The sequence below is a fragment of the Protopterus annectens genome, chromosome 2.part2 (genome assembly GCF_019279795.1).
Source record: "Protopterus annectens isolate FY-2018-M chromosome 2.part2, PAN1.0, whole genome shotgun sequence".
NCBI lineage: Eukaryota > Metazoa > Chordata > Ceratodontiformes > Protopteridae > Protopterus > Protopterus annectens.
In genome coordinates, this window is record NC_056730.1 from 561822923 (window position 1) to 561844300 (window position 21378).

General features: G+C 38.7%; 1 protein-coding gene across 2 annotated transcripts in view; it reads right to left on the reverse strand.

Annotated features, from left to right (window-relative positions):
- Positions 1 to 9908, reverse strand: part of RBM27 (RNA binding motif protein 27) — a 2498992-nt gene extending 2489084 nt beyond the window's left edge. Inside the window, exon 1 of one of the 2 annotated variants that reach the window (XM_044064021.1) lies at positions 9440 to 9908. In XM_044064021.1, the coding sequence (XP_043919956.1) occupies positions 9440 to 9498 (59 nt within the window). In that variant the 5' untranslated portion in view covers positions 9499 to 9908. The remainder of the gene's footprint in view (positions 1 to 9439) is intronic. The other variant, XM_044064022.1, reaches the window with a different exon arrangement.
- Positions 9909 to 21378: the final 11470 nt, after the last annotated feature.

Genomic DNA, 21378 nt, shown 5'->3' on the forward strand with positions numbered 1-21378 from the left:
ACGCCTGCCTCTATTCCTTAGAGAGAATAAATGGGTCTACAAAGTGCTGGATGGAGAATGAAGGTCGGAGAGTCTAGACAGTTCAATCAAGTTACTTCATGTGACTTGCAGCTACACATTTCTTGTAGAGTATCTATTAATCACAGACAATCCGCAGTGGTTGTGTACTCATGTTAAGTATGACTTATTTACTATGGTCAATTTCAACATAAATCTGGAAATCTCACCAATGACTCCCTTAGTCATTCCATAATCTCAGCTAAACAGTTCCACCAAGCTCATTTACCACAACCCATAATCGAACAACACACAGTCATCATCCTTGACTAGATTACTTGTTACTCTAAAAAGCCTCACTCTTGCTGTTGTCATAAGAAATATCAGTAGTGACCATCTCTCAACATCCGAGATGGGGAAACATACTAAAGTATGCAAGAAAAACAAAGATTATCTAGAAATATTAAAAGGCTTAGCTCAATTACTAACAGGCTAGGACAAAATGAGAAAAACATTGATGTGCAACCAATCTACAGAAAAGTTCCCAGGATTAGATGGTATTCCTGTGGAAGTTTGGAAGCTAGGAGAGAGGAAAAAAAAACGATGAAGATCTGGAAGGATTTAACATTATTTTATGAAGAGAAGTACCAAAATCCTAGAAGAAAGCAGTAGCAGCTGTGCTACAGGTAAGGATCCATCAGATCCTGCTTCATACTGGCCCATTTCAATACTAAATTACGATTATAAAGTGTTTAGGTCTATAATGGCTAAAAGAATGTCAAAAGTGATGAAAAAATTGACAGATATGGATCAATGTGGTTTGGTGGGGAGGCAAACATTTGACAACATAAACAGAACAGTGATGATCCAGAGGAAAGCAGAATTGAACAAAATACCACTATTGCTGGTAGATCTTCATACAGAGAAAGCATTTGACAGAGTAAACTGGGATCTTATGAGCAGAGCAATGAAAGCATTTTCACTCCCTGAGAAAATTATAAGGTTGATTAGGAGGATGGATATATGAAGGATCGGAGGCAAAAATTAAAGTGGGTGGAGTCCTCTGACAATATCTGCTTGAAAACAAAAAAAAAACACAAAGCAGAAAACTGGATATATACAGACCCCCAACTATATTATTAACACTTTGTTAAACATTGCCAAACTTCTTCAGATCTAACTCAAAACTACATGCACCCACTTTCTTCATCACATAAATCACTAGTCCCCACTAGAGCTCAAAGATACTATGACCAGATATTCCATTAAAAACAAAACAATAATTAACTTGAAGCTGCTTTTTAAAATGGCAGAAAACACTACAAAAGTAGTACAACAAAAGAAGGTGCCTAGCATTCATTCAGTACATGTCATGCTATGGTCATTTTCAGCAGTTAAATTATTACTTTATTATAGAAGCTCAAGAAACATTGTAGCTGTTCTCACCATTTCATTATAAATTTATTGTTAAAATACTACAAAAAACTGCCACTTTTAAGAACGTATATAAATGTATAGCCCAATGTGTAAATAAAAAAAAAAAAACATAAAAGCCAGATGAAAACATAAAAATATATAAAAAACATATTATACAAAATGTGCAAAAAAAGCATGCAAGACAATACACCCAAAAGCATGAGAACCCAAGATTATGACAGTAATAATGCTATTCTGGAAGTACTAAATCTATCTATTCAAGGCCCTGTATTTAAGCACAGTACTGACAGATGAATATTCATTCAGACCCAGCCCTGCACATGCATTAAGCAGAATTTGCCATTTTAATTCTTTTTACTCTAACTGCACAGACCAAGGTCCACCCCTTGGGCTGACCAAAACTTGCTTTATTATCATACATTTAAATTACTGGTCCTCATTACTAATAACATATTTGGCTAGAGCATTAGTTAATTTTTGTTTCTTAATAGCATATGTGTGGAGGCATACGTGAATGGGGCGTGCCTTCGTTGAAGGTTGTGAGTCAGGGCTGGTAACTCGGTACGTAAAAATTCACTACCAATCATTAGCGGACCGGAGTTCTGCTGTGGCGACCTCTAACCGGTAAAAGCCGAAATACACAAACAAACAAATAGCATATTCATTGCTCACATATTCTATCAAAGTTCTCTCCATTTTCCCAACAAAGTATGAAGGACAATCTTGACAGGTGGCCAAATATACCACACCTCTTTTGGGCAACAGTTGTATTGACATCCCAGCTTATACTTAATACCTCTTATTTCAAAACTACCCCTTACCATTAAGACACAAGCTACATTTTTTTCATTCCTAGGTTCCTTCTACGTGTGCTTTTTGTTCCATCAGAGCCTTAATATTTGTACCTCTTCTTGTAATTAATCCAGTTGTGTCTGCACAGTTTTAAATGTATAAAGTCTGCAACTGAAATTGTGTCGCTATGGTTTATCGTCATTTACATAAATGTAACATGATCTGTGTCATACATTACAATTTAACAAAGGTTTTTCTTGTTTAAAAAATAATAATGAAAAGCTTTGATTCTGTAGCTTTCAACTCTATTAATGCCACTAACTGGATGCCTTTACACAAACTCCAGTGGATGAGGAAGTTTCACATTTAAGTTCTGTAATTCTTAACACACTAAAATCAATTTAACTCTCTAAGCAACAGATTTAGGACCACAAAATGTTCCCCAATTACAACATCTGCATAAAATATGATACAACAGGGACCAGTGCTGGGCCCCCATGTCCTAGTAAACAAAACTAAAAACAACACAACACAATATTGTGATCAGAAAAAATACATATTACTACCAGAATCAACAAAACAGACAAGCCATCAATCCACAAGATTTTTGAAAGCCAGTGAACAGCTTTTTATTCCCAGACATTAGGAAAAACAGCACTACTCGAGAATTTGCTCAATGTTTTCATAATGCAGTTCAAAACCTTCTAACAATCTTAAGGATTAATTTACCACACGTAACTATCAGGACTTTAAAATAGCTTTAGCCTCAATTTTGTTCAATTTCACCTTGTCTCCAGATACCTCAAGCAGCTAAAACTCTGCTCTGGGGCTACAGGTAATCTTCTTCCAGAATTCCTCAAAATCATAGCGCACTCCATCTTCGAGAACCATAACTATACTAATTGGATCCATTAAAGAAGGCAAGTGCTAACTGCACCACTATAAAACAGAATTAAATTTGGCCAACTGCAGTACTTTCATATGTCATCTCTGCTATCCAGCATACTTTTACACCATACTGTGGGACTGAAACTTCACTCCCCAACTTAGTAGAATACCTCCAGCATTACCTTGATAAAAAAAAAGACAAACTAGTGCTATCCTCTTTACTCTAACTAAAATCTTCTACATATTCAAATACTGTGAAGCAGTGGGTAGCCTTGGTCTCACTAGAAGTGACAAGCAGATGCGAGCCTTCAACTTTTTCCTCCAGTAAATAGTGCTCTGCCACAAGAAGCGCCTTCTGCTCATAGCTTTTATGAATATATGGCTACCATTTTGAATAATACAGTTCATACAGTATACTGATGACTTCACAACTGTTTTAGTAGACTACTCCTTGAAGACAATACGAGACTTGAAGTATTCCTCAATACACAACGCCTGGCTCAGTAATATTAGTCTTCATCTTAAAAGCACCGGAGACTAAATTGATATTGCTTCCTCCCAAATCATCAAATTGTGTTCTATTCAAGAACTGGAGCACATCTCAAACTATATCTACCTACGACTACATCAAAGCTACACATTACTGCTTTGACTTTACCACTCAAAGAAAGTTTAATCTGCAATTTTTTCTACAAATTTAACAGACAACTGAAAATAAACAATGTTATCAAAAATCCAACATACAACCCAGCAAATTATACTAGACAAAAGCATTCCTAACAGATAGTAAAAAAGTCTGCACCAATAAATTCTTATCACACACATTATTCATCTATTAACTGAAATCACATCAGTTCTCCAACATAAGCTTAAGTAGACCTACAACAAGAATTCCTAAATTTGCAGTTGGACAACATGAAAAAACCCATGTTATATTTCCAAATTATCCCTGGACTAGAAATCAGTTAGCACCTGACGACTACTTATTTTTCATTTATAACATCTTGCAATACCCCCAATTTACCATCTTTACGTGATACCATCACTTAGAAACAATCCCTCCAGACACTGTTTCAATGAGTCAAACTACACATAATAACAAAATCCTAAACCAGACTAAAATCACTCCTCCTTGTAGCCCATTACCATACACAAATTATGGAAAGAATTTCCTCAAAATCTCAGAAAATCTGCCACAGAAAAATAAAAACATATTACGTTTATGCAAAAAAAAATCTGTAATGGCTATGCAACTGCTATTACAGCTGTTTACAATACACACATTTTACTAGCATCTGAACATCAAGTCACCTTATTACATTACTTTTTTCTCACCCACATGCCGGTTATGCTTTTAGCAAAGCTGCTAACACAATCTAGAAGGTTCCTATTTATGTTCTTCCAATCTAATGCACTACCAGTTTGAGGGCTAGAGTTTATAACAATACATCAATCATCAAATATGCTAATGAGTCACCATATACAAGTGAACACAAATGTATACCATACCACACATTTCTATAATAATTTAAAATAATTGCAGCGAGGCACATATGTACTGATGTACAGCTAATAACTATTGGTCATTTTAAGACAATATACTAGCATATTAGTGCCAGAACACAAGAATAAAGGGGACATTCATAGCTGCAGGCAGTAGAGAAGTATCAAGCTCCTCCTATCACACTGCATGAAAGTTCTGGAGAAGGAGATCGACACAAGAATATGCAGACTAGTAGAAAGTAAGATGACAGATGAGCAGGTTTGATTTAGATCAGAATGCAGCACAATCAACCTGATCTTTGCAGTGAAACAAATAGTTGAGCAGTTGTCACAAATTAGGAAAGTGTTAAATTGGGGATGCCCAGACTTAAACAGAAAAAAATGCAACATATGACAAAATTCTAAGAAAGCTGACTTGAGCAGTCCTATGAAGGATTAAAGTCTCAGAAACATTAGATGCAGATTGTTAAAGAAAATAAAAGTCATACAAAATATCACATTCATAAAGTAGCAGAAAGTATACTTAGAAGATCTATATAGAAGTAAGCCAACAAGTGAATGGAGAAAGGAGGTTCTGCTGCTAGGGATGAGTGCAATTAGGGGAACAAAGAATAGGCAAGAGGGGGCTGGAATTTATTGGAGGATGCTGGAAAAGGAACCAATGTATTGGGAACAAATAATCAGAGACAGAAAGGTAACAGAATGGGAAGAGGCCAAGAAGACACCTGGACTGCAGGCTAGAGACTGCCTTATTTATCAAGAACAGATATCAGGGTATAGACAGAAAGAAAGAACTAGGAGAACCCGAAACAAAAGAAATATGCTGGTTGAGTTTTTAGTTGAATCTAGAACAGAAACTGATGTTACAAAAAGGGATAATTAGTAGGGCATTTAAAATACTGCACGATAACTATGGGAATCAGAGGTCAGAAAATATATGTAATTAACAAAGAAAAAGTTGGAGGACATATACATAGTTCCCAATTATGCTAGAAAATCTAGAATATTTACGATTTTTGCCTGGAAGTGTTTGCACATGTACTTTTATACCCCAAGCAGACTCCAAAGAATTTTTCTTCAGGTACAGTTGTATAGAGGAAGAAAGGGGTACATGGGAGCATATGTTCTTGGAGAGTAATGAGTTGGTAAACTTAAAAAAAAAAAATCCCAACAGAGTACTACCTCAGTAATACTGGGACAGCAAATAGTTTAAGGAAATTATTTATTTATTTATTTATTTACTCTGGAATACAAGATCTGAATTGCCTAGACATAGTAAGGGATTAAGTTTAATTCTGGTGTCTACTGTACAAAACAGTGAACTTACTATATGGTTTACATACTTTTTTAAACATTACTCTACCTACATCATGAGTGATAGTTCAATAAAGCTATGTACAAGGACTCAATAACACAAGTATGAACAGTGTTCAGACTTGCACAAAAGTTCTGTTTTATCAGAAGTCAGCTCTGAGCCTAGTGCTGTTCATACTGGTAATGGACTACATTAGCAAACAGGTCAGCAAGGAGGGAACAGCAAAGCTGCTGCATACAGACAATGTCTCATTATACATGGACTACAAACAAGAACTTCAGCAGATAGTAGGGGAATGGAATGCAAAATTGAAGACACTGGGATAACACTGCCTTCAGATCAAACAGTTGCAGTGACAGCAAATGTGGGAAATCTGAATCTGAGAATTGAGAGAAAAGAGGAAATAGTGGAACAGATTAGCAGTTTCAATTATCTGGGAAGGATGGTTGAGTTGAAGGGAAGTCTGAATGAGGAAGGTTAAAGCTAAAATCAGAGGGGCTGCAGCTGAATGGCATTGAGTGTCAGGTGCAACGTGAGACAAAAGAATGCCAAAAAACTGAAAGTAAGGTGCACAAAATTGTGCTGCAACCAGTACTAGTGTATAATACAGAAACCTGGGCAGTGTAGGCAGAGCAGTTGAAGAAGACAGAGGTGATGGAGATGAAGTGCCCGAGACAAGTGATAAGAAGCACACTGTGGAAAAATGAAGAAATAAGGACATCAGAGCAAAAACCAAAGTACCTCCAATTATAGAAATGGTCAAAGAGAACATATTACTGTAGTCTGGGCACATGTGCAAGAAAGCAAAAGACAATCTGGTGAAGAATATTTGGGACAAACAGGAGAACTGAGGGAGTAGAGAAAAGAGATGGATGGACTGTGTAAGGGAAGACGTGAAGCAGCCAAACATGATAGTCAAAGAAGGTAGGAAAGTGATTGATATATATATATATATATATATATATATGAGAGAGAGAGACACACACACACACACACACAACAGCTGGCAAGACACCATGAACCCATGTAAAAAAAAAAAAAAAATGGGAAAAAGGGACTGATAATGATCCAATCGAGGTATGATTGATGCCAACTTGACTAACCTTTTTATAGATCCATAGATTAGTACTAAACCAACTGCTCCTGTGAGCCATTTTAAGCCTAGCCAATTATCCCTTGTGAGACTCAAACCCTGCACCTCGTGTTTGTAAGGCAAACACCTTAACCATTAGGCCATCCAAAAAACTGAAATTCTAATGTTGGGTATTCTGACATTAAGCCAGTGAAATATGGATACACACATCTGGCAATGGGGCTGCTACCCTCTGCACTCCCTGCTATACATAGTTTTAAAAACATGTGTTAACTGACAAAAATCAAAGTAGCCTATCTATTCTCAAAATGCATTTCCTCAACAGTTGCTTAACTTGGCTGTATTTCTGTCATTTAAGTTTGCATTCTCTCTCTCTTTTTTTTTTTTTTTTTTTTGTTAAGAAAGCTCTCTTCCAAAAAAACGCTCTCCTTAGCCATAACATGCACTGCCCTCAATGATTACTCTGGAGGAAGTTCTGCTTCATTGCTGACATCACATTGGGGTCAGCACAGTCCATTACCTAGTCAGCAAGACGGAGGAAGGTGTACAGAAAGAGGATTTTCAGATTAGACAAAAATTACAAGTAAAACTGCCCCAATTTTCAGTTTTAAGGTTAGTTACACACAGTTGGTTACTCTGGTCTTCAAACCCACAAGTATTCTGTGTTCCTTTTATGTTAAAACAAATATGTGGCAGCACACCACATGCAGCACAAAATTCATAACTTAATTCTCTCTCCGATTTTGCCTAATGTCACTGAATCTTACCTTTCATCTTTTTATGATATTTGCAGAATGTCCCTTATCTTGCCTCATACCTTTACCCTGTCCATCCCTCAAACTTTAAATTTTCTAGTAAATTATTAAGATTATCGAACATGAATGCTAGAAACTAGAGTTTATAGTTTATTTTGCCTGGAAAATGCACACTAATGCAAACCCTGTTCATTAATAAAACAGGCATACTGCACTCAGCCCATGTGCAGCATTAACATGATATTTACTTACTTACAAAGAACAGAGGAAAGAGACTCAGCCTACTAGTGCAGGAATCATCCCAACTTTGTATCATCAAAATAAGTGTAATAAGGCAAAGACAGGAAGTACTTCCATTACAAGTCAATGGAGAGCCAAAGTTTGAGAGAGGAAAATAAGAGTAAAATAAAACATAATCTCTAGTAAATTTGAATTATAGAGCAAGAAGCCATCCTGTCATCCAAGGAAAAGACTGCAGATATGTGCAAAAAAATGACTGTACATGATCTTTAAGTGCCTTGCTATCTTTTTGGGTGGGTGCAAGAGGCGAAAGCACCCCAACAGATGTTATGCTTTTTTATATTATTTTTCTAATACCACGATTTACACAAACATATACTTATTAAAAATAAGTATTACATAATAAGGTCAACCTATGTCACACAGGGAGTGGTGCTTGTTACAGAGCAATTCTAGTGTGTTCTAATACATACAATCTCCAATGTTCATACTATGTTACACAAAAACAATATACAATAAACATAAAAATAACATAATATAATAATAATAAACAAAATAACAATAAAAACAAACAATTGTTTCACCCAAGTCCAAACAATTGTTTCACACAAGTCAGTGCACACTATAACTAAAAGGGTACCCTATGATAATATACATATGCAATAAAATAATTAAGCAAAAATAAATGAAAATAAAGTGGTTTCCAAAACAAACCGTTAAACATAGTAACTGCTAAACTAAATATCTCAGAATCTTAACACTAAAGACGTATTTATCCACACTTCAAATACAGCCAGAAGTAAGTAATAAAATACAACAAAACAAGATAAAATTCTCAATAAATACATTTGTGAAAAAAATATATAATTTCCCAGCTTCCTTACTACACAAATAAAATACACGCTACTTGAAACGAGCACTCAACTATCTCCGATTTTGCAAAGTCCCTGAAATTGCTTCAGATTTTTAGGATTCTCCTGATCAAAAAGTTGACAAAAAACTGCAAATGTTAACACTGCAATAAATACTGACACTCATTTGAGTTCCAGACATAATACTTTTTAGGAATGCACGTTAATGCAAAACCTCTTATTCTAGTAACCAACAAAGTGCATAACACTATACATAAAGTTTGAATTGAAGTATTTCTCATTATTTTTTGGGCTTTTCCCCAATTGTTGTACTGGGAGGATGTGGAGACAGTCAGCAATCTTATACTGCATGGAAAACACGTTAAAAAGTTACACTAATCCTAACCCATAAAAAACTACACTGTATATACATATATTTAACACATATAATGTATGGTTTAGCCAGCTATAACTACCTTAACAACTAAAATCAAAATTCATGTAAATACATACAATAATCGACAAAAACTGTGGCGATACTAGCAGGTAAGATTAATATATCACTTACATTGGTTTTAATAAAACAGCTAACCACGCTTTCAAAGCAGCAACATCCTCGATTAACATCTTTCACTAAAACTTGCTTTGCTTATGACGAGTTTTTAATCACTTAAAGGGCTCATAAAATCCTTCTTCTATTAAAATGATTAAAAGACTGCAGAATAACACCTGATTACTATTCAAAAACGTAAGCGCTGATTGGTCATAGCAGACAGCCCTCCTGTAGTAAAATCCTGTATTACTTGCAGTCGCGTGAAATAAAGATCACTACGGCTACCGAAACAGAAAAACTTAAAGCTGTCAAGCTCGCCATGGTTGATGACTGACAGTGACTCCGATGTAAGCACAAACACGTCAAATCACGATAACACGTTAACGGAATTGCGCCTGTACACCATGTTAGAACAACTCTAGCGAGATATCAAATAACTATGAAAGGAAAAGTAGTAGCCACAGTTATCAGAGACGTACAACGAAAACCGTCGTCACGTACAACAGCGTACACGTGCGCAGTTCTTGTCTTATGTGAATGTTTGCTACAATGCTACCGTCTTGTGAAGTTAGTAGGACGTGAAATCCCATTGTAATGAATCCGTATTGTTCTTTAAAATCATATTAAAAATAACATTGGCGATATTAGACATAGCGGTAGTGTGTTTGCGTAGTGTTCAGAATCTTAAAGTAGTAGCATAGTTTGACAGCTGACTATTACCGTCTTAACTAAACAAACCACCGAGCCATCGTCGAAAGTGTCCCGTTTTGCATAATATTGGGATTAGCTGTCATGCCAACTGGCTCACTGACAGAACCCACACTGTGAAAGTAGCAGACTCCAAATCCGACTTCAGACCAGTGACAAGTGGAGCACCACAGGGTTCAGTCTTGGGTCCTCTCCTGTTTGGTATCTACTTCTCTGAAGCTCCGAGGGATTGGGATTTCTTTAGGAGTAGCATGTCCAACAGCTGTGGGTTTAACATGACTTTCTATGTTACGCAGATATATCCTCGGAGTAGGCGATATGCCACAGAGTAAAGCTGGGGTTTTTTTTGAGATTGTCAGTGTAGGGCATCTATTTGAGGCCAGTAATTCTCTTTGTGGGGTACTTCTGTGGCCTTTCCAGCTGCTGCAGATGTCGTGTGACTGAGGTACATTCCAAAAGGGACATTGTACTCTATAATGGGTCTAATGAGTGCAGAGTAGAAGGGAACAATGACCTCTTTTTTCCTGGATGAGAATCCTTTTGTGATGATGTGTGCCACATAGAAGGATTTCCTGATTACTGTGGCAATGTGATTATCAGAGGAGGGACTACTGTCCACCTGGGTCCCAAGGTCTCTTATCCCACATTCGGCATTAAGTAGACTGACGTTTATGTGGTAGTTCATGGGTACAGATTTTTACCAAAGGGGATGACAATGCACTTTTTGGCACTGAGCTTGAGGCCATGTCTCTGACACCAGGCATCTGTCTCAGTGAAGCCCTTCTGTAGGATGTCCAAATCATTTGGGGACTCAACTATAGCTCCTAGTTTACAGTCATCTGTGAACTTCGTTGGCCAGAGACCTTCTGTGTTAGAGAAGTAGATACCAAACAGGAGAGGTCCCAGGATTGAACCCTGTGGTACTCCACTTGTCACTGGTTTGAAGTCAGATTTGGAGTCGGCAACTTTTACAGTGTGGGTTCTGTCAGTGAGCCATTTGGCAACCCATCTTGTGATGTAGGGATTTATACTTAGTGAGTTTAGCTATAATTCCAGAATGGGGGATGGTGTTGAAAGCCTTGGCAAGGTCAAGATAGGCTGTGTGAACCACCTTATCCACATCTACGGCTTTGGTAACTGCCTCAAAGAAGTCAATCAGGTTCAGAAGGCATGATCTGCCTTTCACAAACCCGAACTGGGTGGAGTCTAGAGTTTGGAGGTTACCAATGTCTTTGTTTATGAGTTCCATGATGATATGTTCTATGGCCTTGCAGCCCAGGCTTGTCAGGGTAATAGGGCGATAGTTCCCAGGATCAGTGGTGGCTCCTCCTTTGTGAAGTGGGATAACTGTTGCTGTGCGCCATTCAGTGGGCACAAAGCCTGACGTGAGACTATGATTGAATATGGTGCTTAGGTGGGGAACCAGTTCATTCTGAAGTTCGTGTAAAATGCAGCCTGGGATGTTGTCCAGTCCCATGGATGCTGTGTTTTTGGTTTTAGAGAGTGCAGCTTTTACCTGCATAGATGTGATTACAGGGACTCTGCATTCTTCATGTATAGATATAGGCCCTTTAGGGGGTGAGAGGGAGGTAAAGTTAGCACTGAACCTATCTGCCAGGATGTTGGCAATATCAGTTGGTTCTGTAATTTTCGTGCTGTTGTGCTGTAACTCAGAGCAGGTCTGGGTGTTGTCATTGAGATTCTTGACATAGCAATAGAATGCTTTGTGGTTGCCCTTAGAAACAATGGCGATTTTGTTTTCATATCTACCTTTGGTGGATCTTATAAGGGATCTCAGCTTCTTACTGAGGCTTACCAGGCAGCTCCTCCACTCATGGGATTTTACTCTCTTTTGCAACCGTTTCTTCCTTCTGTTGTAGTTTGTTTATGGCAAGGGACCACCAGATTGGCTTCCTTTTTTTGGAGGATAGCGTCTTGGTTCTGTTTGAGATAGCACAATCCATGCACTAGTGTAAGTGCTTATAGAGTGCATTTGTGTAGGATTCAGCAGTCGTAACTGTATTGTCCATCTGCATGGTTGTCATGACGTTCGCCACTTCTGTCTTAAGAAGCATGAAGTTGACTTTGGAGAAATATTTTACTGTGGTTTCCTTAATTGTGGGTGGGGACAGGATGTGGATATCTAGGGTGATTAGCTTATGGTCGGATCTGACCAATGAGTTGATTTCAGGTGTGGAACACCGGTCACTCATGTTGGTAATGACTAGGTCTAGGATGTTGTTGCCCCTGGTGGGTGTGTAGATAAGTTGATCCAGGGCATTGGAATTTATAAATTCCAAAAAGCGTTGAGCGAAGGAGTTGGTACATGAGTAGTTTTCCCAGTTAATGGTGGGGTAGTTGAAATCGTCCATTATTAGGGTGTTTGGTTGAAGCCTAATATTTTCCACTATATCAAGAAAAGAGGACTGGGAATCCTGGGGCATGGTGGGGGATCTGTAGCATGCTACAATTTGGATTGCAGTTTTGCCCAGAGTTAGTTGCACTTGGATAACCTTGGACGCATTTTGCTGTGCAACTAACCTGGAGGTGTGGATATCCTTAATGAATATGGACACACCTCCGCTTTTGGTGTTCTGGTACAGGTTATATGGCTGAAAAGTGTGGTATGAGTTATAGCCTGGTAATGCAGGGATGCTCTCTAGAGCCTTGAACCAGGTATCAGTCATTGCACAGATATCAATGTTCTCCATTTTAAGGAGTGCCTCTAGTGAGTGCATTTTGAAATTTAGACTTCTAGCATTGAGTAGCATTACCCTCAGTTTTTGCTTGCCTGTTCCTGTTACGGTGGTGAATTTGTCATTTGAACCTTGCGTAAAAAAGGCACTATAGGGGCGGTAAGAGTCTTAGCCAGTATCCAGAATCCCAGGGGCGACAGGTGCAGGCCATCTCTGGCAAAGCATCGTGGTCTGTCGATCATGTTGTCCCAGGCAGAGAGATCCTGGATCCCCTCAGAATGACACCAGAAGTGTAGCCAATTGTTGAAGTCAATCATTTTGTACTTGTACTGCGGTATCATTCTGGGCGATGGCAGGATGCTACTCAGGACTAGGGTCATACCTGCCTGTGCTAGCTACAAGTTCAGAGAGCTTCTCCATGTCTCTTTTTTCATGTAGTCCAGGGAAGTACGTCTCAGGTCGTTCACACCAACATGGACCATGACAGAGTCATATTTGTACTTGTGGAGTGACCTGAGTGCATCGGTGTTGTGGCAGATCCTGGCACCCAACAGGCAGCTGACAGTACCCTTCTCCTTGTTTAGCCTGGTGAGAGGGACATCAGTGTGCCTGACTATAGAGTCACCTATGACTAGTGTGTTGGGAACATTGGTTTGCCTTATGGGCTGTGGTTTACTGGCACACAGTCTGTGGGCTATGTGCCATTTGGGTTGTGTTGGAGGGGTGGAGGTTGCTTGTATTTCTGCTTTGGAGGTCTCTGTTGATTGAGCAGATTATTATTTAGAGCCTCTGCGAATGTTTTTGTGTTTCTATGTGTGGATTTTGGTGGTGTAGGTTTAGTGGGACTATATGATGAGTGTGGTGTGGTGCAAGTGTTTATCTTCTCTTGACTGTCAAGTGCAGTCTTGATAGAAGAGAGCTTTACCTCCAATTTGGCTAGATAAGTGCATCTCTCACAGGTTGTGGTGTTGGGTGGTAGGAGGAGAGGATTGTCTGTGTACATGAGGCAATTTCTACATTGCCTCAAGATGCCCAGATTCATCAGATAGACAGGAGAGAACAATGGGAGCTGACCATTGGACATGCCTGAATAAAAAAATACTTTCCTCTAGACAAGTGAGGAAAGTGAGTATAAGATCTGTTTTTCTCTAAGCAAGTGAGGAAAGTAAGTACAAAAACTGTTTTCCTCTAGGTAAAGAGGAAGATTGAGTGCTTTAGTAATTTGTAGCTTATTTAGTGCTAACAACAAGTTCTGAGCAAGTGCTGAGCACAAATAAGCAAATTCAAGTGCTAAAACTAAGAATCTGTACATGGATCTTGTGGTAGATAGGCTACCTAGTGCTTACCACTCCCACTGATAAGCTAGAATGCTTCCCTCCAACACAGACAGGCTTGGGGGCTCAGAGGCTTACAAACAGTCCTGGATACAGCAAATCTATATCTGGACTAGGCTAATTACAGGAAAGGTGGGAAACAAATGTAGGCTTTTAAACCAGAAAGTTGAAAGAGGTGTAAAAACTGCCCAAACGGCCAATAAACTACAATTTCTGGGCTCTAAACTACATATCTTATGGTATATAGGCTATCTAGTGCTTACCACTCCCACTGATAAGCTAGAAGGCCTCCCTCCAACACAGAAAGGCTTGGGGGGCTCAGAGGTTTACAAGCAGTGCTGGATACAGCAAATCTGTATCTGGACTAGACTAGTTACAGGAAAGGTGGGAAACGATCGCAAACACGAGCTTTTAAACCAGATGGTTGAAAGAGATGGAAAAACTGCCCAAACGGCCAATAAACTACAATTTCTGGGCTAGAAACCACTCTTGTGGTAGATAGGCTACCTAGTGCTTACCACTCCCACTGATAAGCTAGAAGGATTCCCGCCAACACATAAAGACTTTGGGGGCTCAGAAGCTTACAAACAGTCCTGGTTACAGCAAATCTGTATTTGGACTAAACTAGTTACAGGAAAGGCAGGAAACAAGCTTAGGATTTTTTTTGGGGGGGGAGTGGAAAGGGAGAAACAGAAGATAATTCAAAATTAAGGACCTAAGTGGCTTGCCCTTCACAAATGTTCTCTCTGTATTAGGTAGAATGAGCTAGTGACACTAGACTGGAATAGAGCTGAACAGATGGGACTGGTAGGAGTGTCTGAAGTCAAAATATGATCTCACTGTACTCGGTTGAGTGAGTAAATGAGATAGACCCAGGAGGAGTGTACAAACACAAATTTACAGGAGGGGCGGGCAATTCCAAAGCCACCAAGATTAATATCAGAACAAGAACAGGGAGGGTGGGCAAGGAAACTAACTGCAGAGACAGAGAGAGACCACAGTATTCTATGAAACAATTAAATAGAAAAATAAATAACTACAGAGAGACACAGACCAATGAAACAATTAAATGCACAGAAAAATAAAATACAGTACAATCTTTAACACTGCAAGTTTGTACTTAACTCAGCTAGTAATGCAGTTGATTGTAGGTATGTAGCAGAAGCCAAACAACTCAGAAATTGAGCAGTAATAAATGTTTGATTTGTCTTTTAAATAGCTGAATTACAACAGGATTGGAGTCCATGAATAGTGATTTAAAACTTGTTCTGTTAATTTTTTAAGTCAATTTAAAAATAAAACAAGTGTCACACCTATTGAAGACTGAGCTTTGTACTGGCGTAGGAAAACTCAGTACTGCAGCTTAGGCATAGTCCAGTGTTTTCTGTAATCACTGTTAATATCCATGTTTTATGGCAACATATCTCCTTTAGAAGTGAGTGTTGCAGGTTTTCCAACGGCTGCATCTTTTTAATTTAAAATTGTTCATGTGGGTAAAGTTGTTTCAGTCCTACCATCGTGTGTATACTTGTTGAGCTATGTTTCTCACAAGCTGCTATTTTAGAAAAATCATATGCTGTAATTACCTTCGATGAGATACACTGGGAATTGAACCCATTATGATACACCAGGGGAACAATCAACTATTAATACAATTACAGGATTACCAACCAAAACATAGATGGGGAGGGTGGGAGGTTGGCATAATGGTTAAGGTACTTACCTTACACACGTGAGGTGCATGGTTTGATCCTCACATTGGGTAATTGGCTAGGCTTAAAATGGCCTACAAGAGCAGTTAGCTTAGTACTAGTCTATGAACCTATGAAATACTGCTAAACCTGTCAAAGTTGAGCCATCTTACAAAGACCTGCCAACTGTCCCTGTTTTGGGATAAACGTTCCTGTTTTCAGGCCTGATTTACCTCTGCACATGATGTACTTGTTCTTGGAGTTGTACCCCTATTTCCAGGTTTCATACTCCTCACGCTTCTCAACATTTAGGAAAAGGAATTTGTACGATGACCCAAAAGTAGTGATGGAACAAAGAACAATAAAGGAGGGACAGATTTTAATTAATGCTGTTATAAAACTGGAAAGTTAGTATGGATTTTTCTCAAAGATTTGAAGATTGAAACTTAAATGACTCCTTACTTAATGACTTCAATCCTCAGTGATTCCCAGGAGACCACAAATTGTATAAACAGACCAAAAATATGAGACAAAAATGTGGATGGTTGTGAGATACTCCATCGCACAATTTTCTGAATCCTGCTCACCCACCACACGTGATTTTTGAAGTTGTCTAGTACACAGAAAACTACACAACATGACCAACACACACTTAGGTAACTGGTGCACACATACAGGCAAGTCAGAGAACTGACTTACCAGCAGTGTGTGATTTTTGACATCTTATAAAATTGTCAGATTTTAAAATCTGAGTGTATGTGCATCAGTAGAAAAGAAACAGTTTCCATTTATATCAAAATTTAATAAAAACTTTTAAAAAATAACATAAAAACTTAAAAAATTATATTCGCTCCATAGTTGGCATAATGGTTGAGGTCTTTCCCTCTCATGTACAAGGTTCAGTCTTGACCTCCAGCCAATGCCTATTCTTCCTGCCTCTCTGAGGGGTTCCTCCCAAAAACATGCTGAGTGTGTTATCACCTCACATTGACCAAAGAATGGCGTTGTGAGCTACAGCACACATGCTGCATGGTGCTTACTGGGAGAAGGGTTGTATAGACCAAACTTTCTTGGCATCAACTGTGGTGCGCCCTATCCTCTAGATAAGACAAGTACCATAAACTGCACTTTGTCAGGGCTAGCCACTCAACTATGTAAAGATCAGGTCTAGGTGCTTGGGTCACGTTGACTAATGTTGACAAAAAATGGGCATGAGTATTTGCTTTTGGTAAGTGGGTTGTGGACCTGACCTGTTTTGACCTATGCCGGGGATTCATGCTAACAGCGAGAAGGGTCTGTGTGTCTCTTTTGGCCAATATGTGCCAGCCATAAACCCCAGCAGCCCTCGGTCAGTAAGCTACTGGTGGGCTGGTGTCCATTTACCCAGCTTGGTTTACTTGGGATAGCTCTGTTGAGCAAACGATGAACATAAAATCAATCAGCTTGCAAAACATGAATTAAGGACTGCTACATTCATTATAGGTTCAATAACAGGATATAATTTAGAAGAGGATAATGTGATTGTAAGGAGGAGGCTGGGTATTTTATGTAGTTGGTGACAAGTGGAAGGGGAGTGCAGCTAAGCCACTTGGCTTAGGATTCAGAGTCTGCTACTCAGGAAGATGGACTAGAAATGGAGTGAGAATCGTGGTGAGGGAATAGCTTCAGAAGACACTGAGGGATGTCATACAAATTAGTGACAGACTTGAAGCAATCAGAGTCCAGTGTAAGGATAGAGAGCAGTACTCAATCTCACACTATGCCTCATAGCAGGGTTGTAATAAGAGAGGAAAAGAGTGCATTCAGGCAGCAGTTGCAAGACCTAATAGGTAAAGCAGGATAAAGTGATTTGGTGTTGATAGTGGGGGACCTGTATGCACACATCTGGACAGAGATAACAAGATACTCCCTGGGTGCACATGTGTGGGGCAATTGGAATAAAGAAGTAGAGGCAATTCTAAACCCTCTGCCAAATGGCTTGATGGTGACCAACACATGGTCTCAGCAAAAGAAACAGTCACAAGATCATACATGAGTCATCAACATACAACTCAGGTACACTTTCTCCTAGAGAGGGCATATGGGTATAAATAATAATTGCAAACTCAACCCCAGTGAAACAGTGGGGCACATCATTAACCATTGGTTGTCACAATCAGATGCAAGTAGTGGTGAGAGAAGACTTTAAGAAGACCTGGGTGCACAAGTGTGGGGCAACTGGAATAAAGAAGTAGAGGCAATTCTAAACCCTCTGCCAAATGGCTTGATGGTGACCAACACATGGTCTCAGCAAAAGAAACAGTCACAAGATCATACATGAGTCATCAACATACAACTCAGGTACACTTTCTCCTAGAGAGGGCATATGGGTATAAATAATGATTGCAAACTCAACCCCAGTGAAACAGTGGGGCACATCATTAACCATTGGTTGTCACAATCAGATGCAAGTAGTGGTGAGAGAAGACTTTAAGAAGACCTGGGTGCACAAGTATGGGGCAACTGGAATAAAGAAGTAGAGGCAATTCTAAACCCTCTGCCAAATGGCTTGATGGTGACCAACACATGGTCTCAGCAAAAGAAACAGTCACAAGATCATACATGAGTCATCAACATACAACTCAGGTACACTTTCTCCTAGAGAGGGCATATGGGTATAATTAATAATTGCAAAATCAACCCCAGTGAAACAGTGGGGCACAGCATTAACCATTGGTTGTCACAATCAGATGCAAGTAGTGGTGAGAGAAGACTTTAAGGATAACAGAGACTAGCATGAAGACCTGGAAGTTGACTGGAGAGAAAGCACAATAATTCGACCAAATACTCAAGGCTCTAGCACCTCAAGAAAAAGAGGGCATAGAATGAGTTAAAAAAGAAAGGTAGTGCCTCAAAACAGCATGTGTGAGAATTATAGAACAGATATGTGGTCAGGCCAGGTATAGAAATAATGTACATAAGGAAAGCTGGGGCGGAATGTAGAAGTCAAGAAGATCGTCAAAAAGAAAAAGTGGAATTCCAAGATAGCTGCTCACTAATCAGTAGCTTAATTTCAGCTCTTCCATTGTGAAAAAAGAAACTGAGAAAATAAGAGCTATCAGTTTTACCAGCTTCAGTAAAATTCAGTCACTGACAAGTGGGTACACTTCCTGGATGTCAGCAAAGAAGAAATTTAGAGAGCTAAAAAGCAAATCAGCTAGAAAAGGTGATGAGAAAACATTGACTTGGATGAATACTTAAACTGTTCTGTAAAAAGCAGTTTAAGTTCCAGCTTTGTTATAATAGATGGGGTCCAGCAATTTGAAGGAAAAATGAAATCAAATGTACTCAGAGATGAATAAAACATTGAAGGAGTATATCAACTTGAATAAAAAGCTGAAAAAATAGAAGTAAGTTTATTAAACTATTCAGATGAACTGATAAAACTGCGAAAATAAGAGACTGAAATGAGGAAAAGGCTGGCTGAGTATGAGATTCTCAAGAAACACCTGTTTCAAAAATGGTAGAATTATGAGGACTTCAAATATGTCTGCACACTGATCAACAGCTTGACTTCAGTTTTCCCAGTGTGAAAAATGAAATTTGAGAGATAGGGGACAGTAACGCTGCTAGATTTAGTTAGAAAGGTTGAAGAGAAAACAAAGACTGGGAAGAATCCTGCAACAGTTCAGCAACTTTTGCTCTTGGGTTTATAGATTTCTAGGAACATTGAATGAGTATATTAAATAACAAAAAGCTGGAAAAATGGAAGAACCTTTAAACATATATTCATATCAACTGATAAAACTGCAAAAGTCAATGGTCAAAATGAAGAAAAGGCTCGCTAAGTGTGAGACTGCTCAAGAAGAGCTGTTTCAAAAAATGGTAGAGTTAGAGAACAGAACATGCAGGGCAAATCTGACATTTTCTGCTACACCTGAAAACCTGGAAGGAGCAGACTGTGTTAATTTTATAAAAGCCGAAATAAGCAACTGGACTAATATTTCACAAAATGATTTGTTAACTGAATGGGCATATCATGTGTATGCTCCAAACATGGCCATGAGAAAGCATCCAAGACCTTTATTAGTAAAGATGCAATCATAACAGCAGAAAGAGTTGATCCTGACAAAATTGTGGTAGAGGGGCAAAGTATTAAGAACTGGAGACAGTAGAGTGTTTGTAGAAAATGATTATTCACTGTGCACCAGGCTGAAGAGAAGCACATTTATCCCAGCAATCACGTAATGTTGAGAGGCAATTGTGAGATTCAAGCCATTATATCTAGCTATCTTCAGAATATTTTTTTCCTAGAGGATCAAAATAATTTTTTGATGCAGAACAAGCTAGGTAGGAAATACAAATTTTATCTAATAAAAAATGAGACAACAAACAAAAGGGAACTCTGCTTCTTATTCTTCTCATAATAAAGCTTATAGAAAGATTTTCCCAGTGAAACTTTTTTTAATGTTCCAAAGGAAAATGTTTGACAGACAAAAAAAAAAAAAAAAGAAAGAAAAGAAAGCACGGGAGTTAACTAAAAGAATCAGGCGTTCCTAGGATTTGAACCAGAGTCTAAGGTTTGGAGATGAACAGGAAGAAGATCAATAATACTAAAATTTGTGAATAAATGTGAGATTATAAAGCATTAATCATATTTGTGAAATATGACTTTGCAAGTAAAAGGTGAAAGATTTGACTATTGTTGCCTTTGTTAAATTTAGGCAACTGAAAAGCATATACCGCACTTCATGTCTTTAATGTTTGGAAGGACACTAAAATGAAAGGGAATAAAGTAACAGTAAGTAAAACATATTTTATTTTTAACAGTAATTGTGTAATACATTTGTTGTTATAAATTGCATGTTATATAGTAAAGCATTTTAATTATTGTTGCATGTGATAAAGGTACTAGGTTCATAGGTAGGTACTAGGCTATCGGCCCTGGGGCCTATACAAGCCCAGCCAAAAAGGTACCCTGGCTTTTGCCATCCAAGAAAATTATTTTCCTGTGCCACTGTCGAGCAGAGCCACAGAGGTGATCCCAGGGTGAATTTCCTATTTCCCATCCAATTATCAAGATTTTTCTTGAAGAGTGCTAATGAGGAGCTTTGTTTGATATAGATAGGTAGTTTATTCCAGAGTATGGAAGTCTCTGGGACAGGAATCTATCCCTCCGACATGTTCTGTTTATTGTGGTGACAAGGTTTAGGTCCCTAGAGAATGGAGTAAAGCTGGAGTTTTTTGTGAATGTCTGAGTTGGGCATCTGTTTGAGGCCAGTAATCCTCTTTGTGAGGTATTTCTGCGGCTTTTCCAGCTGTTGTAGATGTCTTGTGAGGTACGTACCAAAAGGGGCGTTGTACTCTATAATGGGTCTAATGAGTGATGAGTAGAGGGGAACAATGACCTCTTTTTTTCTGGATGCAAAACCTTTTGTGATGAGGTGTGCCACGTAGAAGGATTTCCTGACTACTGTGGTGATGTGATTATCAAAGGAGAGACTACTGCCCACTTGTGTCCCAAGGTTTCTTATCACACTTTCGGT